Here is a 16842-nt window from a genome sequence, read left to right on the forward strand (position 1 = left end):
TCCGCCCGGAGGTCTCGATGCACGGATTCTCTTTCTGGAGCCTGACAAGCAGGCCGTCTGTTGCTCCCCTTGCTCCCTTTGCAAGGGAGCCCCACCCATTTCTCTTGCCAGAGTTGCTGCCCCCCTTTCCCAGAGGTGTCAGTCCCAACCCCTGCCAGAGCTCTTACGGTCATTTTCATGAACAATCTGGAAGTTCTTCACTGAGGCCTGGGTGACTCTCCCATGGAAGTTCAAGACATAAGACTGGGTGTCATCATTCCACACAGGAGCCTTGTTGTGTAGCTCAATCAGGTTATCTAGGTTTTTATTTTGCCATTTTGACAACAAACTGTCAAGCTCCTGTGCAACAGAATAAACAGAAGATAAAACACTCCTCATTAGAATCTACCATTTATATCCCACTTTTTCTAGTATTTATGGCAATGTACCTATTTTAATGTATTCTGTGATATATGATTTAATAATTAACTACATACATCAAGTAGCAGCAGGGGAAAGACCTCCAAAATATATAAGCTAACAGCCCATTACAGATGGTGAGAGCAGCGAAGGTCTGTGCGGGTGTGTTTGCCCACTTTGCACACTCAGCCTAGAAATTGGCCCGGCTGTTTATCCAGCATATCTGCTACCTCCACACAGCCCTGGACAAGACCATTTCTGATCAGGGCAGCCAATTCGCATCCCGGTTCTGCCGCAATTCGTGAAACTCCTGAGCATTGAGCAAGGCATTTCATCAGCATACCATGCAGCAGCAGACAGCCAAATTGAATGCACAAATGGAGTGTTACAGCAATATTTAAGGGGAGGGCAGAAGGGGCTGCTGGCTGGGAGCCCAGTTGGCGGGGGGGCGGCAGCGGGGGGGGGGCAGAGCCATTGACCATGTCGAAGATGACATGGGTGGGGTCGAGGGCAGGTTTGGCATTTGCAAGGCAAACCACCGGGTGGTGGCTTCAGCGGCAGCACTTGCAAACAGGTGGAGGGGGGAGGAGCAAGCAAGGCATGGATTTTGCCAAAAAACAGAAAAGAGCTTTTTTTTCTCGCAGTGATGAGTTGCATTTTTTTAAAATGGGGAAAGCAGCACCAGGCTTCATTTCTGGAGACTTGGGAAACTGGTTGGGGTTTGTTTGCCAATGGGGGGCGGGGGGTGGGGCGGCAAAGAAGTTGAAGGTCTTGATTTTAGTAATTCCAGTATTATTACACTAATATTATATTTTAATGTGTATTATTTTATATGTTTGTAAGCTGCCCTGAGTCTGACCATGGCATGGAATGGGCACGGTATAAATGCAATAAAATAAAATCCAGGAGGTCTCTCAATGTGACACTCTTCCAGAGGCAGCAGGAAAATACACAGAAGTGGGGAGTCCTTCCTTGTCTCCAGGTTTTCTTGGGAGGAGAACCCGAGCATCCCAAAGTGTGGAGATTTTTAAGGTGGCAAACAAGCTCAAGAATTTTGCATCTGGTTTCTGTTAATTGTACAATTGCTTTAATTCCGTGTGGCTACCCACCTCGGGCTCCAGACCCCTTGGAAGAAAGGCAGGTTTATGAATCTTTTGCACAAACCATTAATTATATACATACAAATACACACTATCCATTCATTTTCTGGAATCTAAAGGCACTAGTGGGTCACAGTAGATGACACACAGAATGGTGGCCAGAAAAGGAATGTCACGTATATCATGGGCAAGCCCCTTCTCACATTTTTCAAGGGCAAAGCTGGATGTCCATTGGAGTTGCTCATACCTGAAATTCCAATTTCTCATTCTATTGCAATTGTAATTGAAACTGAGACTTACATTTCGTGGTCTGATTGGAATTCGTTGGTGATTTAGATTCATTCCTGGAATAATGACTGACATTTTCCTGGGCCCCTTGAATCCTAATACATTGGTTTCCTTTTGTGGAAAAAAAGGAAATAGAAGTTGAACAAAAAGATTAATTAACCTTACACTGTCTTCCCCAGTTCCTCAAAGATGCCTTTCCCAGCGATTCTGAACATCCTCTCACATTCCAGAATTTCAAAAGGAGAAAGCAGGATGGAGACACGAAGAGGGAGAAACAGGTTTCCCAGAGTGCACTCCTTGATTTTCTCCCTTATAAGTAACACAGCTGCATTTGGAGACACTAACAACTAAGAATAACATCTTCCCTCCATTCATGGCCCTGTTTGATCTGGCAAAGTACTACAATATGTGCATGCCCCCTGCAAGTATACCCCAAACTGCAGCTCCACACCCACAACAGTACTCCCTACACACATACCCCCCACACCCACACACTCATAGAAGCACTGATCAGCGAGATGGTCAGTCCACTAATTAATAGTAAAAGAATACTTTATCAAAACAATGCCTCCAAAACTCATATTCTTTGCACTTACATTTTTCCACAACTTGTAAAGGTTGGATTTAATAAGAAGGCAACCTTATACCCTTTTTACTTCTTTTCTGCCTCTTCCTTCTCAACCCAAGTTGAAAACCATCAGGATGACATTTTCCCCCTTTCCTTCCCCCACCCTCCACCCTGGACACTGTCTCAACAGGGCCACATCCAGCATACCCTGGATGAGCCTGACAGCTTAATGTTGATGCCAGTAATTATATTTCTTGGGCTGCATCAGCCACACCTCAGACATTGCTAAATAACATTCAACGCAACGGAGGGGAAAGCAGGAAACAGTTGACTCTTTCCTCCCACCCAGTAACCTGTTACCTGCCTTGAGAGCAACAGCAAATTTATTGGATTGTAGGGCAAAAGACTGGAAAAGACAAGAATCCCAAGAAAAGTGGAAGGCAGCACGTTAAGAGGAAGACCCAACCTGAGATAGACTGACCTAATAAAAGAAGCCAGGGCCCTTGGTTTGCAAAACCTGAGCAAGGCTGTTAATGATAGGACATTTTGGAGGACACTAAGGGTCACCATAAGTCAGAAGATTTTGGCAGCACTTAACACACACAGGAAGGGAAGCTTCAGAAATTCCACCAACTCCCAACTACCTCTGCTTCAAAGGACCAGAAAAAACATAAAGCTGTTTGCTGATTTATAAGCAAATTATTTAGTTTATCTGTGCCAGAACTCAGGGGGATTCACTCACCACTGTGGTCAGTGGCATAGCACCAAGGGGGTGGGGAGCGCGCCACACCATGCGTGCACCAGTGCAAAAACGTTCCAGGGTGGGAGGGGGCATGGCAGGGGCACAGGGCACACGAGTGCCCCAGGCGCAGTTCCCCCTCGCTCCGGGTCTGATGAGGTTCACACAGAACCAGCTCAAGGAGAGCAGACCTAGTATCTCCTAAGAAGCTGAGAAGAAACAGTGACCGCTGAAGCAAATTTCCTTTTCTCTGGTTTCCTAACTCTGATCTCAGAAACAGTAGCAATCACACCCCAATGAAGGCTGACTTCCATCTACGTAATTTCAAAGAGATAAGAACTGCTAAGGTTATATATTTCGAGACAGAATTTCTGTGCTCTTAACAGGAGGTAAGCAATATGTGAAGCTTTCCTCATGATTGAACTTCCATCCTAGAAAATCCCAGAACCTTTGCCCCTCCCCGAAAAGGAGGCAGCTCCAGAACAAAAATATGGAAAACTGAACTGTTCAGGAGCATCTTCTCTGAAGACACTCCTTGACTATAACTTGCAAGGAACTAATATTTACTCTCCATTAATGATCTATGTAAAATGAATGCATAGTGGTATCTATTTTTAAGCTACACAATGTTAAAAGGTAGACCTTTTAACAAAAAAAATTTTTTTTCAAGAAATGTTTTTACTTCTGTACTACACCCAAATTGAACCAAAAATGTTGTTGGGCTGGCAATTCCTCTTGCCAGGAGATTAGTGATCGGAAGTAGGAAAGCTAAAAAGATGCCGAAGGTTTCTTAATTGTACCCCTCTAACTGAATCAGCCATGATCAGAGTTGCCTGGAACAATTCTAAGATTTCACACACAGAAGAGCATAGGAGGAAATTTTAATCTTGACCAATTAAAGAATTAAGATAAATGGAAAGCTATTTTATTCTTTAAAAATGATCAACTGAGAAAGGTTGTTGAAATGTTGTACATAAATTACTAATCCTCATGATAGCTAAATATTGAAAAGCAGCCTAAAGGAAAGAAGACATAAAACAAATGTATTATGAATAAATGAAAATATGTGTATTCAATGTTTAATACCGCGTTTCTCCGAAAATAAGACAGTGTCTTATATTAATTTTTGCTCCCAAAGATGCGCTGTGTCTTATTTTCAGGGGATGTCTTATTTTTCCGCTCCACATCTCCATGCTCTGCTGTTCTGTTCGATGGGCATGCTTCCAAACAAAAACTTTGCCACGTCTTACTTTCGATGTTTTATATTTAACACTTCAGCAAAACCTCTACTACGTCTTATTCTCAGGGGATGTCTTATTTTTGGAGAAATGGTATGTGAGAATTATTATTACAAATGATTAATAATAATCACTTGTCAATTCATCTATTTGAATTTATATAACAATATTATCTAACATTATCAGGTTTATCATAAATTGCAAAAGGTATTTTATTAGATTATAAGCATTACTTTATGTTTATTATTATGTCATTTGGTATTGGCAATAACAGCTCTTATAATTAAGTATCTAATGTTCATCAGATTATTGTGCATAATATCAAGTGCACAATTTCTTTTTTCTTAAGTCTTCCAATATAATTCTAATACTTGTTTTGATTCTTTCCTTCATTTCATTAACCTTTAATAGGCATAAATTTAAAATTACATAAACACACTCTGGAACCTCAAATATGGTTTAACAACAGGAAAAAAGGAAACAATCTACATGGATTAACGGTCAGATCTGAGAGCTCCAGAACAGCATCAAATCTGAAAGAAAATTGCTAAGAAGAATAAATATATCAATAAAATCCTCTACATGAGTGATATAATATTACAATATAAATAAAACAGATTTAACAATTTAAAAGTAGAACAGCAGTCAGGTGTCCTAACAGGCAAAGTTAATAATACCAAAAGGATTTCAGTTTTTTTGGCTTTAATAATATAGCTAAAAACTTGGCTACCAGAAGTTCCAGTGTCATAATCTGACAGCAAAAATTGAATTATCTGGGCTTTGTGTACAAATCTTTTATTCTGAAGTAAGGCTGTTCTGATTCTTCCTTTTGTCCTTTCTGTTCTGTTTAGAACAAATACATTATTTTTTAAAAGATAGAAATTTTCACCTTGGCCCTGAATAAGCTCCAGAAGGAAGACCTGTAGGATACTGCCAGCCCAGCCTCAGCCTTCAATTCCCAACCATCAATCACTTACATAACAAACAGCAGCCAGCTCCTGCCGGGTGTGTGCTTTTTCCACAAGACCCTGTGCCTTCACCGGATTAATTCCATGATCGTAGACAGTAAATTTAGTTCCCATAAGATTTGACCTAGGATAAGGTAGCACAAGAGTCATTCACAATATATTTCCACTGAAATTTTATCACCTCTTCACCCAAAGCTGGCCTTAAACTTTGGTGCTCTAGACAAAACACTGAAAAGCATACGTATCGTCCTCCTGCATCACAAATGCAGTCAGACCAACGATGACCATCTAGCCAAGTTAGGCCTCCTTATATAAACAGGCACTTTCACAAGATGCCAATAAGAAATCCACACATTGCTGGAAACAAACAACAAGCTGTTTTGGTGCAACCAAGACACAAGTCCAGGCATGGCAACTCTTCTTACTACAGGGGAAAACATCCCCAAATGTCTTAATTGGAGAGGGGGCACAGCTGAGGGGCACAGGCTTTGCACTCTGAACGTTCCAAGTTCAGTCTATAGGCAAAAGAAGGGCCTGGCCATTGGCAAGCTATTCAACCAAGTAGAACAAGGGCAGGTGAACTAAATGGCTGAGAGGCCAACTTTAAATGTTTGTTTATTCACCCCTTTATGGATCTCACCTGAGTTTGCCAATAAAACTTTCCCCTTCCCTGGATAAATCTGTTGGGTCAATTGAAATTAGATAATTTGATGTTTTGCTCTTTTTCCTTTTTCTCCCTGCAAGAAGGAATATCTAGAAATACAAACATTGTTATCAAGGTAAGACCTATGGACACAAGTCTATCATGAACAGCAATTTATGTTTGATTTTTATCCCTCCCTCCAATTTTGACACTACTATAGGGAAATATCCCCACAGCTCTGCATTGCTGAGAAGGGGATTTTCAGAGGAGTTTGTCAAGACCTCAAACTCTGCTTTGCAGTCCGAATATTGACCTATCCGGCAGATCTATGTACACAAAGCTATTCCATGACCTTATTACTTAGTAAACTAAAAATGTGACCCATATTTCTCACCCTAAGCAGGGCTAACAGAATCTTGAAGAAGATTTTTTAATCAGGGAAACAGTATGATGTAGAAAGGATTACCCCTCCCCAAAACAGAATCAATTATAGTTTCCTCACAAACTAAGATGATTATTATATATTGCAATGCTGTGTAATTCAGGGCAGAGGCCAGATGGAGGAACAGATGGGGATAATTAAGCTAATGTGCCAGTAATAATAATTAAAATAACATTACTGTCTTCTTTACACAATGGTTTTGCTTATAAATATTTCAATATCCAAGGAAATTTAGTATCATTATAGTATGAACATACACTCTGGATGATACATTCTTTCTCAAAAATTAATCTGGGGGGGAGTGTAATCTGCACAGATACAATCAAATAATTTTTTGCCATTCAGTCAGAGATTCAAAAATAAGCTGTTGGTACAGCCAAAATTAAAGGTTACTTTTGGAAAAACAGACATTTTAATAGCAATTGGTTAAAGCTGAAAAGGTGCTTTGATCAAGGGCCCTTCTACATAGTGAGGATTTTCTACTTTGCTTTTATCATCAGCCTTAAGCACCTTCCCGAAGAAGGAGATAATGATAAACAGCTAACAGTTCTTTACAACCATGCAAGGTTTTTGAATGAGAAGACAGTCCACCCTGAGCAAAGTCATTTCCATTCCCAGAACTTAGCCAGGCAATCCCCTTCGGTAGATGTGGCCAAGCATCAAGCATGGATACAACTTCTTCACATCGGACTGCACTGACTAGAAATCATCCAAACAATTGCAACGAGAGTGCATTATGATGCATTCTGAGGCTGACTGGCTATAATACTGGTGCTGAAGAAATGACAAAGGATGGCTTGTTTCTTGCTTACAAATCTAAATCAGAACACAATCTACTTTGGGTTACAGTTCGTAAGAAAGAAATGAGATGTAGTTTGTCATCCTGTTTACTTTGAAAGTTGTAACAAACTGTTGCACATTACTGACCAAGGAAGGAAATATGCAACATCAAAGACTTCAGTGAATGCTGCCACTGATGATTTAGATTACATTTATGAAGGTGTTTTAGACCTTTATAAACTCTTGCTGTTTCATTTCCACTGTATTACATTCAGTGCTTGAGTCCTCTGTCGGGGGGAGGGGGGTTTGAATCTATTGATTTTTTAATCTACACTACACCCTGTGCATTGATGGAAAACATCGTTTTTGTTGTTCTCAGTACTTTTCTGTTGTCATCCTGTTCCAGGTGCATGTAGTAAGTAGGAAAGAGGCCTCGGTCTATCCCCTTCTTATCTCTTGTGATCCGACACTTTGCCGTGATGCCACGAGGTGCAGGGCGCAGAACGAACTCCTCTAGGTTCTCAATTTCTCCCGGCATCTGCGCGTCTGTCTTCGGTGGCACAGCAGAGGAAGCACCCAATTCCTGCTGGAGAAATGAAGACGCTGTTTTTCACAAAGTTCCCCCACCAGATAGAGACACGCAAAGGAACATCCACATACATGTTAAAAAAAGCACCAGCCTGACTTGTGTCTTAATTTCAAAAAGAATACTCATGTCTAGAGGCAGAAAAAGAAAGGAAGACAAGAAAACTCTACTTCACATATCTAAAACTCTTACTGAAGAAAGTGGAGAATCTATAATAAAAGTTGCTTCAGGACGAAGCATCAGTGCAGTGGGGAACTCTGTAGTCAGGATGAAAATAGCACATGGAGGCCAAACCCACAGCATCCCCTCAAGAAGAACCTCCCCCTGAAGTGGGGATGAGCAGACCCATGGCTACACTTCCCACGTGGCATTAGCACCGGTCATTCAGAGGGTTGCCCAGAGGCCAAAGTTCCTGCTGGGAAGGGAGGCGTCTATGCTTACTGCTGCAGATTTTTCACTCATGGCAGAACCTGGTCTCTCCACTTCAGAACAGGGTGAAGGCGGTCCAGTAGGATTCCTGACTTCTTCCTTCTCCTCCTCGGCATCCTCCTCATCAAAATTCACACTCCCGGAGATACCTGGCAAAATGCAGGATTAACTTATAATGCAATCCTAGTTTCTTTTACTCAAGGGTCAGTTCAGTGGGACTTGCTGTTTCCCTGGGCCTTGCAGATCTCTTAGGCAAAGACGTCTTTGTCACCCTCAGTCAACACCCTGAGGCTGCCTTCATCTGGGTCTGTCCAGCTCAGTATTATCCAAGTTGCCTACTCTGACTGGCAGCACTTTGCCAGGGTCTTGAGTGAAGGTTTACTGCCTGTTGTCAAATACTGAACCTGGGACCCGCCACATACAAAACAGACTCTCTACCACTAAGGGACAGCCTCACTCAGTCCCCAACATCGTATGAAAAAAAACACATGATGGGCAATTAATTTTACCTCTTTGCATCTGTCACAGCTCTCTTGAATGGGGTTCAGAATCACCCAGAAACGTTATGTGCATTATGCCTTTTTTCAGATGAATTTCTCCCCAAGATGCTCAGTGCAGCCCTTCATTATTTTTTTTATACCAAGCACAGACTAACCTTAGTAAAACTGCAATATTGACTACGCTCCTTTTAAAATTCCTATGCAAGGGGTTTTCAAAACTGTTAGTAAGAATTTGTTCTCTCTCAATCTCTGCGTCTACCTGCATGTGTGGCATGCCGTCTCCATTCATTCCTTGAACATCAATCAGGGCAGAAAGGGATTGGCATCGACTTTTTGCCCTGGTCAAAAGGTGTACCTGACGACTTCAGAAAGAAAGGGCTAGTTAAAGCCCACTGGATCATCTTTAGGTGGCTTAATCTGCACTCTGTGCAAACTAATTCCCACCAAATCTACATCCAAAAAGGTCCAGGCACTTACATTTACAAACCATCAAAGCTACCCCACCCCTTTGTTCAGAAATCCAGAAAAGCAATCCACTGTGTCAATCAACTTCATCACCACAAGAACTGTTTTAGGGTGGCACACCCATATACCTGTGTGTATCCTGAATCTATGCACCGACCGCTTCTTGAATGTGGGTTTTCTTTGCTCCCCAAAACACTGGTTGTTTTCCCTCCTTAGCACTGCTTTTGTGGATGTCTCTTCCTCTCACTAGTAATTATCACCCATCTCTAAAAAGCTATCCAGTCTCCTTCCTCCTTCTCTAGATAATGTGTTGTGTATATGTGTGTGTGTGCGTTTGTGTGTAATTTATAAGAGTTAAATTTAGTGTATTCCTTTTATCCTTAATGAAAATATTTTCCATTCCAACAACTGCCTGTTAATTTTGAGAGTTCCCTCCTGGGACAATCCTGGTATACACAGATCCTTGTATCCAGCCCCTCCCTCTCCCACCTCTGTCTCTAGCTAATTTCTGCACCTTCAGTGGAGACATGCACCTGGAACAGCACAGGGCAGACAATGAAACTCACTACAAGAAGGACCACCATCTGTTTGTGGTTTCAGAAAAGCAGCTCCATTTTGTTATTCAAATAACTCTGATCTTATTTCCAACAAACCTTCCCTTCCTTTCCCTCATTCAACGGGGGAAGGGGCAGGATAAAACAGAAAAGAGTACATCCACTGGTTTTTCCAATAGTATGAGATCGAAAATAGATCACTTTCCTTTTACATACAGAAAATTCTTGCTCTTCTCATAACTACTTAAATGTTAATGCTGAAAGAATTCTGATTTAGATCTTTGACACCCCACTCGGTACATCTCGTCATCACCTCGTTTCTGCAGAACGTCTTGCAGATTCATCTTAGAAACTGTATGCACTGAGGTTTCCTCCGTGTTTTTTGGCTTGGAGTCATCTTCTGTTGTGGGTGATCCAACTGAAATTATTTGCCATTCAGTAGCCAAGCCTTGTATCTCTGATTTCAAAAAGATTGCTGGGCCATCAATGCCTGTAAGGTACAACAAAACAGATTGCTGAAGTATATGATGTGCAGTCATTTTCCAAATATTTTCTGTAATCCACAGGGAGTTATGGAAGTATTATTCACTGGGCTCTGCTGACAGCAACCTACTAGTGACTCCTGGCCTGAAAAGTGTTTGGCTGTCCTTGACTAGTCAGAGCTGCCTTGGGCCTGGTCTAATTGGGACGCTCCTGTCTAATGAGACCAGGGCCTGGCAGGATTTAGCTCAGTTGCACAGGGCCTGTAGTTCAGGGCAGCTGCCTCCCCGCGCTTCCGCTCCCTTCATTTCTGGCATGTTGAGTGAGATGGGGGAGGGGGGGGGACTGTCTAGTTCAAATTATTCTATCCTGGCTGGATTTTTAGGCACTATAATGTGCTGTATAAGTTTTTACTGAAGATGTTGGAAGCAACTCTATGTCAGGGAGAGTTGGATAAAAATCAAATCATTTAATTAATATTCCATTCTGGACGGATTATTCCAGAGGAAAAAAATAGAAAACTTGTATTTGTTCTAATGCTTTTGTGCTGCAGGCAAACAGGAGCGAGAGTGTGGCCAGGTGAGCCCGAGTCAAGGCGGGCAGCATGTGAGGCGTGGTCAACCAGTCTGGAGTCAGGGCGGGCAGCAGGCACAGGCATGGTCAAGGCAGTCCAGGGTCAGGGCACAGTCAGAAGATCAGGCAGGCAGGCAGGCTGAGAGTCAGCGATCAGAGGGAGACCAGGCACATGGAGTTTGCCAGGAAGTGCCCTCATTGCATGCAGGCAGAGCCAAGCCCAAGGCAGGGTTTATAGAGGGAGTTCCGGTTACTGGGGCTGGGAACCTGCAAGGACTCAGTGCTCCTCAGATGCAGATGCCTCCATCTCGCAGGGTCTTCTGCCAGACCTTGCAGCCATGCCAGCACTTCTCCTTGGACTCTGCAGCTGCAGCCTCTGCCACCGTCTCCTTTGCACAGCTGGCTCATTCCTTGGCTCCTCTGAGATGCCTGATGGCTCTCCCCGTTGAACAGCAACAGGCTCTGCCTTGGCTTGCAGGGAAGGTCTTGGAGCTGGCTCTGCTTCCTGGACCTCCTTGCAAGAGGGAGCCAGGCCTCCTGGCCCCACCGCGTGCATCTTTCAGAAGCTGCCCAGCTGGCAAGAGTCCTGGCAGGGACTGGCTCATGAGACCTTTATTGAATCCTCTACCACAGTTTTGATATTTGCAAAGGACAGCCAGCATGGCATAGTGGTCAAGAGCAACAGACTCTAATCTGGAAAACCGGATTCAATTTCCCACTCTTCCACATGAAGCCCACTGGGTGACCTTGGTCCAGTCCTGGTTCTTTCAGAACTCTCTCATTCCATGAAGAGGCAGGAAGTGGCAAACCACCTTTGAACATCTCTTGCCTTGAAAACCCTACAGGGCCACCATAGATCAGCTGTGACTGACAGCAAAATCACACACAGAAGACATTTGCCACTAAATGGGACCTGGTTCGATCTCGGCCTGGATGCCAGCTACTGTTCAAGAGCAGCCGCCCCGTGAAACCCAGTGTGGCCCAGCAGCTACAGACTCAGAGCAGGGTCCAATCCCCGTCTTCGTGTGGAAGCTCCCTGGGTGATTTGGAGTCAGCCACTTACTGTCAGCCTCACCAGCATACTTCACAGGGTTGCTATGAGGAGAAAGGAGGAGGAGTCTGGGGAGGGTAGAGTTGGGGGGGGGGGGAATCTTAGAAGGATGGAATGCCACAAACTCCGCTCTCCAAAGCAGCCATTTCCTCCAGTACGGGCTGGAGGCCCCCTGTTCTACAGATGACAAAGATCGGTTCCCGCAAAGAACGTGGCTGCTTTGGCGTTATTGTACCCTGCTTCCTTCCCCAAACCTCACCCTCCCAAGTGTTCACCCCCAGATCTCCAGGAATTTCCCAACCTGGAGCTGGCAACCCTGTGGGAGAAATGGTCTCTGTCATTGAGAGATCTGTTGTATCCTAGGAGATCTCCAGGCCCCACCTGGATGCTGGCAACCCCAGACTGAGAGACGGGAGCAGGAAAAGGAGAGAGGCCCGGGGAATTTTCAGGAAAGGGGACAGGACATGGGGAGCGAGGGGAAAGAGACACCACGCAGAAGTCCTTGTGGGTTCCCACTGGTCATTTCTAAAGAGCAACATGGACCCTGAGAGGAAAGAGACGCAACATTTCCTTATTGTCAAAATGACATTTTAGATCCTTAAGAGTATGACCACACGTACAAAAGAAAAGCACACGAAGTGCATGAGAATTAAATAAGGAGATAGGTCTGCTGATCCTGTTAGGGCCTTCTGTAGGTGCCAACCAGTCATCCAGCCCCCCACCCCACCCCCCAAACAACAGGCATTTCTCAGTTCGACCTCACCTGCCTGAAGAGACCAAGGAAGCCCCAGCCATTCTGCCCGTGAGAGCTTATCCGTAAAAGTAAAAGGGCTATACAATAATAGAACAGTTCAGAAAGGTGCTTTATAAAGGGGAAGAAATAGTGTCTTATTAACTTGCTGCATATATTATCCTCTTCATTGTTTTCTACATTTTCGTGACTGCACCCACACTCTGTGCTATGCCTATATTTTCTGCTCATGTAGATTTCAGTAAACGTAGTGCTATTACACTGTTCATCAGAGGTCAGGAGGAGGAGGGAAGAGTTTGGATTTATATCCCACCTTACCTCTAAAGCGCTGCTGAGACTCAAGGTGGCTTACCAGCTCCTTTCCCTTCCTCTCCCCACAACAGACACCTTGTGAGGCAGGTGGGGCTGAGAGAGTTCTGAGAGAACTGGAGAGAGTTCTTTAGGGTTTGAGACCCAGGATTTCAGATTTTTTGGGACTCTTATTCCAGCCAGCTCTACCAGCATGGCCAATTCGGCCATGCTGAGTAGAGGCTGATGGGAATTGTAGTTCCTGAACATCTGGAGAGCTGCAGGTTCCCTACCCCTGGGCTAGCCCAAGGTCATCCAGCAGGAATACAGGCATGCAGAAACACATCTGATTCATCAGATAAGCCTCTGCCACTCAGGTGGAGTGGGGAATCAAACCCAGTTCTCCAGATTAAAATCAACCTGATCTTTACCACTACACCATGCTAGCTCCCTTTTTCAACAATTTTTACTGAATATTCAAAGCATGAAAGTTACATTTGCCAAATGAGAATACATGATAGAATGGTTGTCTGCAAAAAGAGCTAGCTCCCAGCCATAAGGGAAGGTGCAATTGAGGTACACACAAATTAAGCAAAGATATATTATGGTGAAATCTAACAATTGAATTTAATAACTGTCAACACTTCAAAGGTTGTATTGTTAGCCAGCGATTAGTAGTACAATAATAGAAAAGGGATGCCAAAGCAAAGGCGGATTACAAGAAATTTGCCAACCGCAAGCGTAGACCAGTGACTTACGAAGTGGGAGGCTTAGCCGATGTCTCCACAAAAAACTTGAGGGGTTTGCTAGGCTCCCGGAAGCTGGGGCTTAAGTTCCTGGGGCCATTCAAAGTAATCCAGGTGGTCAACCCCGTTGCTATGGAACTAGAACTGCCTAAAAACGTACGTGGTGGACACCCTGTGTTTCATTCCAGCCTCCTAAAGAAAGCAGCCCCAGACGACAAGTGGCTCCTGGCCCCAGCCCCGCTCCAGAGCCCATCCAGGTGAAGGGCAAAACCCATCACTTAAGCTGTTTGGTATCTTGGACTCCCGCCGTACCTCGAGAGGCCAGTCAGCCTCCAATACCACAATGGTGGCTTGGACCCTCGGGTCTTACCCTTGGTTTCAATGAATGGGTCTCTCACTCTCATGTGTGCGCGCCCCATTTAATAAAGGCCTTCCACAATGCGCACTCCGATCGACCGGGTGGGAGGGGGCCTTAAGGGGAGCAGAATGTCAGGCCCCGCCATTCTGGGCCTGCCAAAGCGCCTGAGACATGCCTGGGCATGCCCTGCTGGGACTGGTCTTGTATCAGCATTGCCCCAGGCCAGAGGGCCAGCTTTTACAACAAGGTAGTGAATAGAGTTCACCGGCCCCTAATCTCTCCTCTTCCGTCAATGGCTAGGCCATTCTCAAAACAATGTATCTACCGCAACTGTCTTCAACTATCCTTTCTCATGCTGATATGGGGAATGCAAAGGTGGGGGCTATCTGCAACTATAAGGTTTATACTGGGGGCCAGGGAGCTGGGACCTCAGCTACCTGGCCAGATGGGTCAGACACAGTTTCAATAAAGCTCTTGAAGCCATTCTTGAGTCTTGTTATTGACTGGGGCACTAGCCCTTACACTGGCAGGTAATGTCAAGGGGGTGAGAACTCCAAACGCCACCCCCTGATCTGTGGGGTACCGCAAGGGGCGATCCTCTCTCCAATACTTTTCAACATCTACATGCAAAACATCTACAATCCAACCCTAGTTGGACTGGTCCAGAGTTTGGGGCTGAGGTGTCACCAATATACGGATGACACACAGCTCGTGTTCACGATGGCCCCTGGTCTCTGCCCCTGGGGCTCTCCAGCGCTGCTTAGAGGCCGTGGCTGGCTGGTTGAGAGCCAGCCGACTGAAGCTGAATCCAGTGAAGACAGAGGTTCTATGTGTGGGTCGAGGAGAGAGACCGGTTGACTTCTGTCTGCCTGTGCTGGACGGCCTCATCTGTCAGAAGCTGGGGGTTAGCCTTGGACTCAGCTTTGTTGCTTGAGGCCCAGGTTGCCAAGACTACTCAGGTGAATTTTGACCATCTGCATCAGGCACGGCAACTGGCTCCGTATCTCTCTCATTCTGACCTGGCCACAGTAATCTATGCAACGGTCACCTCCAGACTGGGTTGCTGTAACTCGCTTCACGCTGGCCTTCCTGTCTGTGATCCGGAAATTAAAACTCGTTTCACATGCAGCAGCCAGGCTCCTTTCAGAGCATCAAGCAGAGACTGGATTACGCCAGTCTTACACCAGCTTCACTGGCTGCCGATCAAGTACCGGATCATATTCAAAGTGTTGGTACTAACCTTTAAGGCTGTGAGCGGTCTTGGACCTGAATACTTACGAAACTGCCTCTCCCCGCATTGCCCCACTAGATCCCTCCACTCATCGGAGGGAAATTTACTGGAGATCCCTGGCCCGAAAGAGGCCCAGCAGGCTTTTCAGCCCTGGACCCTACCTGGTGGAACAGACTCCCTCATGAGACCAGGGCCCGACAGGACTGGAATGAGTTCTGCAGGGTCTGTAAGATGGAGCTTTTCCACCAGGCATTTCCACCCAGCCAGCCAGCCAGCCTAATCAGTACCAACATTGGCCTCCCACGGGTGCATGGGGGGTGGGGGGTGGAAATTCTTGCTATCTGTTGTTGGTTTTTATTGTTTGTAATCATTGTTTTATTGGCTGTTATTTATTTGTATTAAATGTAATACAAATGCTGCCCTGAGACCTTTTAGGAAGGGTGGGATACAAATAAATAAATGCCTACCTCATGGCAGACCAGCCTCACCCACTGCACAAGCAACTCCCCAGGCATAGCCTGGACTTGATTAAGAATCTGTTAATCAATTAATTCGTGGCTTCAGTCCACAGAGCCTCCAGTGTGCCACGACCACCTTGTGACAAACCAGAAAATTACCATAATGCCCTTAAAAAAAAAAAAAAGGCATGGCAGCTTCACCAACGCCCATTCCTCCCTCCACCCCACAAAAATGGAAATATGATCTACATGTCAAAGTCTTGAACACACAAAGTATCTTTTAAACTCTTGGTGACCTAGAAGTTCCCAAAGAAGTACACCTGCCTCACCTTGGCCAGAGGCATTTGAGGAACCATAGCACAGCAGTAAGAATAGCGTACAGCTAAGATTGAAGAGGTCTGGATTCGAATTCCCACTCTTGATCTCAGACCAGTCATTGCCTCTCCCAACAGGAATCAAGGGCAGCCTGTCCCAGGGGCTAGTCTGAAGGTGCAAAACCTCAGCGATGGTCGGCACTCCTTCCCAGCCGTGATTCCATGCATGAGCGCCATGCCATCCTATGCAGTTCTTCTGCCCTGGAGGACTCCACACGCTCCACATGGGCTTGGGCAGGTGCATAGTCAGGAGGACGCTCTGCGGCGTGTGAGGTGTGGGTTTGACTGCTGCCTTCTCCCATATTGCTGATGAGTTTTGCTTCATTCCCATCTTTCCCTGTGGTGGTCACTGTTTCCACAAAGTGCTTTTCTTCAAAGAGCTCCTAGGGTGATTGTAAAGTCTTGACAGATTGTTCTGCTGCGCCATCCTTTATCACTGCACACACATGCATCCCTTGCCTTACAAATGCCTGCTCCTTGGGGAACGCTTCCCCCACCCCACCCCTTGCAAGGGAGAGACTGTAGCTTGTCTTCATACGTTTCCCTTGTTAAGTGAACTGCAGAAGCATACATTAATATGCCTGTGATATGGCCACAGTTCACTCTCCTGTGTATCTGCCTATGCAATTTGAGCCCTCAAGAGCATGAGCATCACACCACAGACTCTTAATTGCCTTTGTCCTTTCCCTTACTCAGTTGGGTGGGAGCCAGGAGGCCTGCCAGCCTCAGCTCATGTTGGTCAGCAGCTTCTGCGTATAGCTGGCATGGGAGGGAGGGTAATCAGCCTACTGCTCTGATGGCTGATGTGTTGGAAGTCTATGATCTCCATCTGT

At 45.2% G+C, this 16842-nt stretch overlaps 1 protein-coding gene across 1 annotated transcript in view; it reads right to left on the reverse strand.

The window, feature by feature from the left end:
* TULP3 (TUB like protein 3) overlaps window positions 1-16842 on the reverse strand; it is a 39529-nt gene that overhangs the window by 7767 nt on the left and 14920 nt on the right. Inside the window, exons 4-10 of the mRNA XM_048509530.1 lie at window positions 10013-10189; window positions 8193-8329; window positions 7548-7748; window positions 5941-6053; window positions 5310-5424; window positions 1800-1898; window positions 168-339 (exon numbers count right to left, since the gene is read on the reverse strand). Coding sequence (XP_048365487.1) covers window positions 168-339; window positions 1800-1898; window positions 5310-5424; window positions 5941-6053; window positions 7548-7748; window positions 8193-8329; window positions 10013-10189 — 1014 coding nt within the window. The remainder of the gene's footprint in view (window positions 1-167; window positions 340-1799; window positions 1899-5309; window positions 5425-5940; window positions 6054-7547; window positions 7749-8192; window positions 8330-10012; window positions 10190-16842) is intronic.

Source organism: Sphaerodactylus townsendi, linkage group LG10 (assembly GCF_021028975.2).
Source record: "Sphaerodactylus townsendi isolate TG3544 linkage group LG10, MPM_Stown_v2.3, whole genome shotgun sequence".
Taxonomy (NCBI): Eukaryota; Metazoa; Chordata; class Lepidosauria; order Squamata; family Sphaerodactylidae; genus Sphaerodactylus; species Sphaerodactylus townsendi.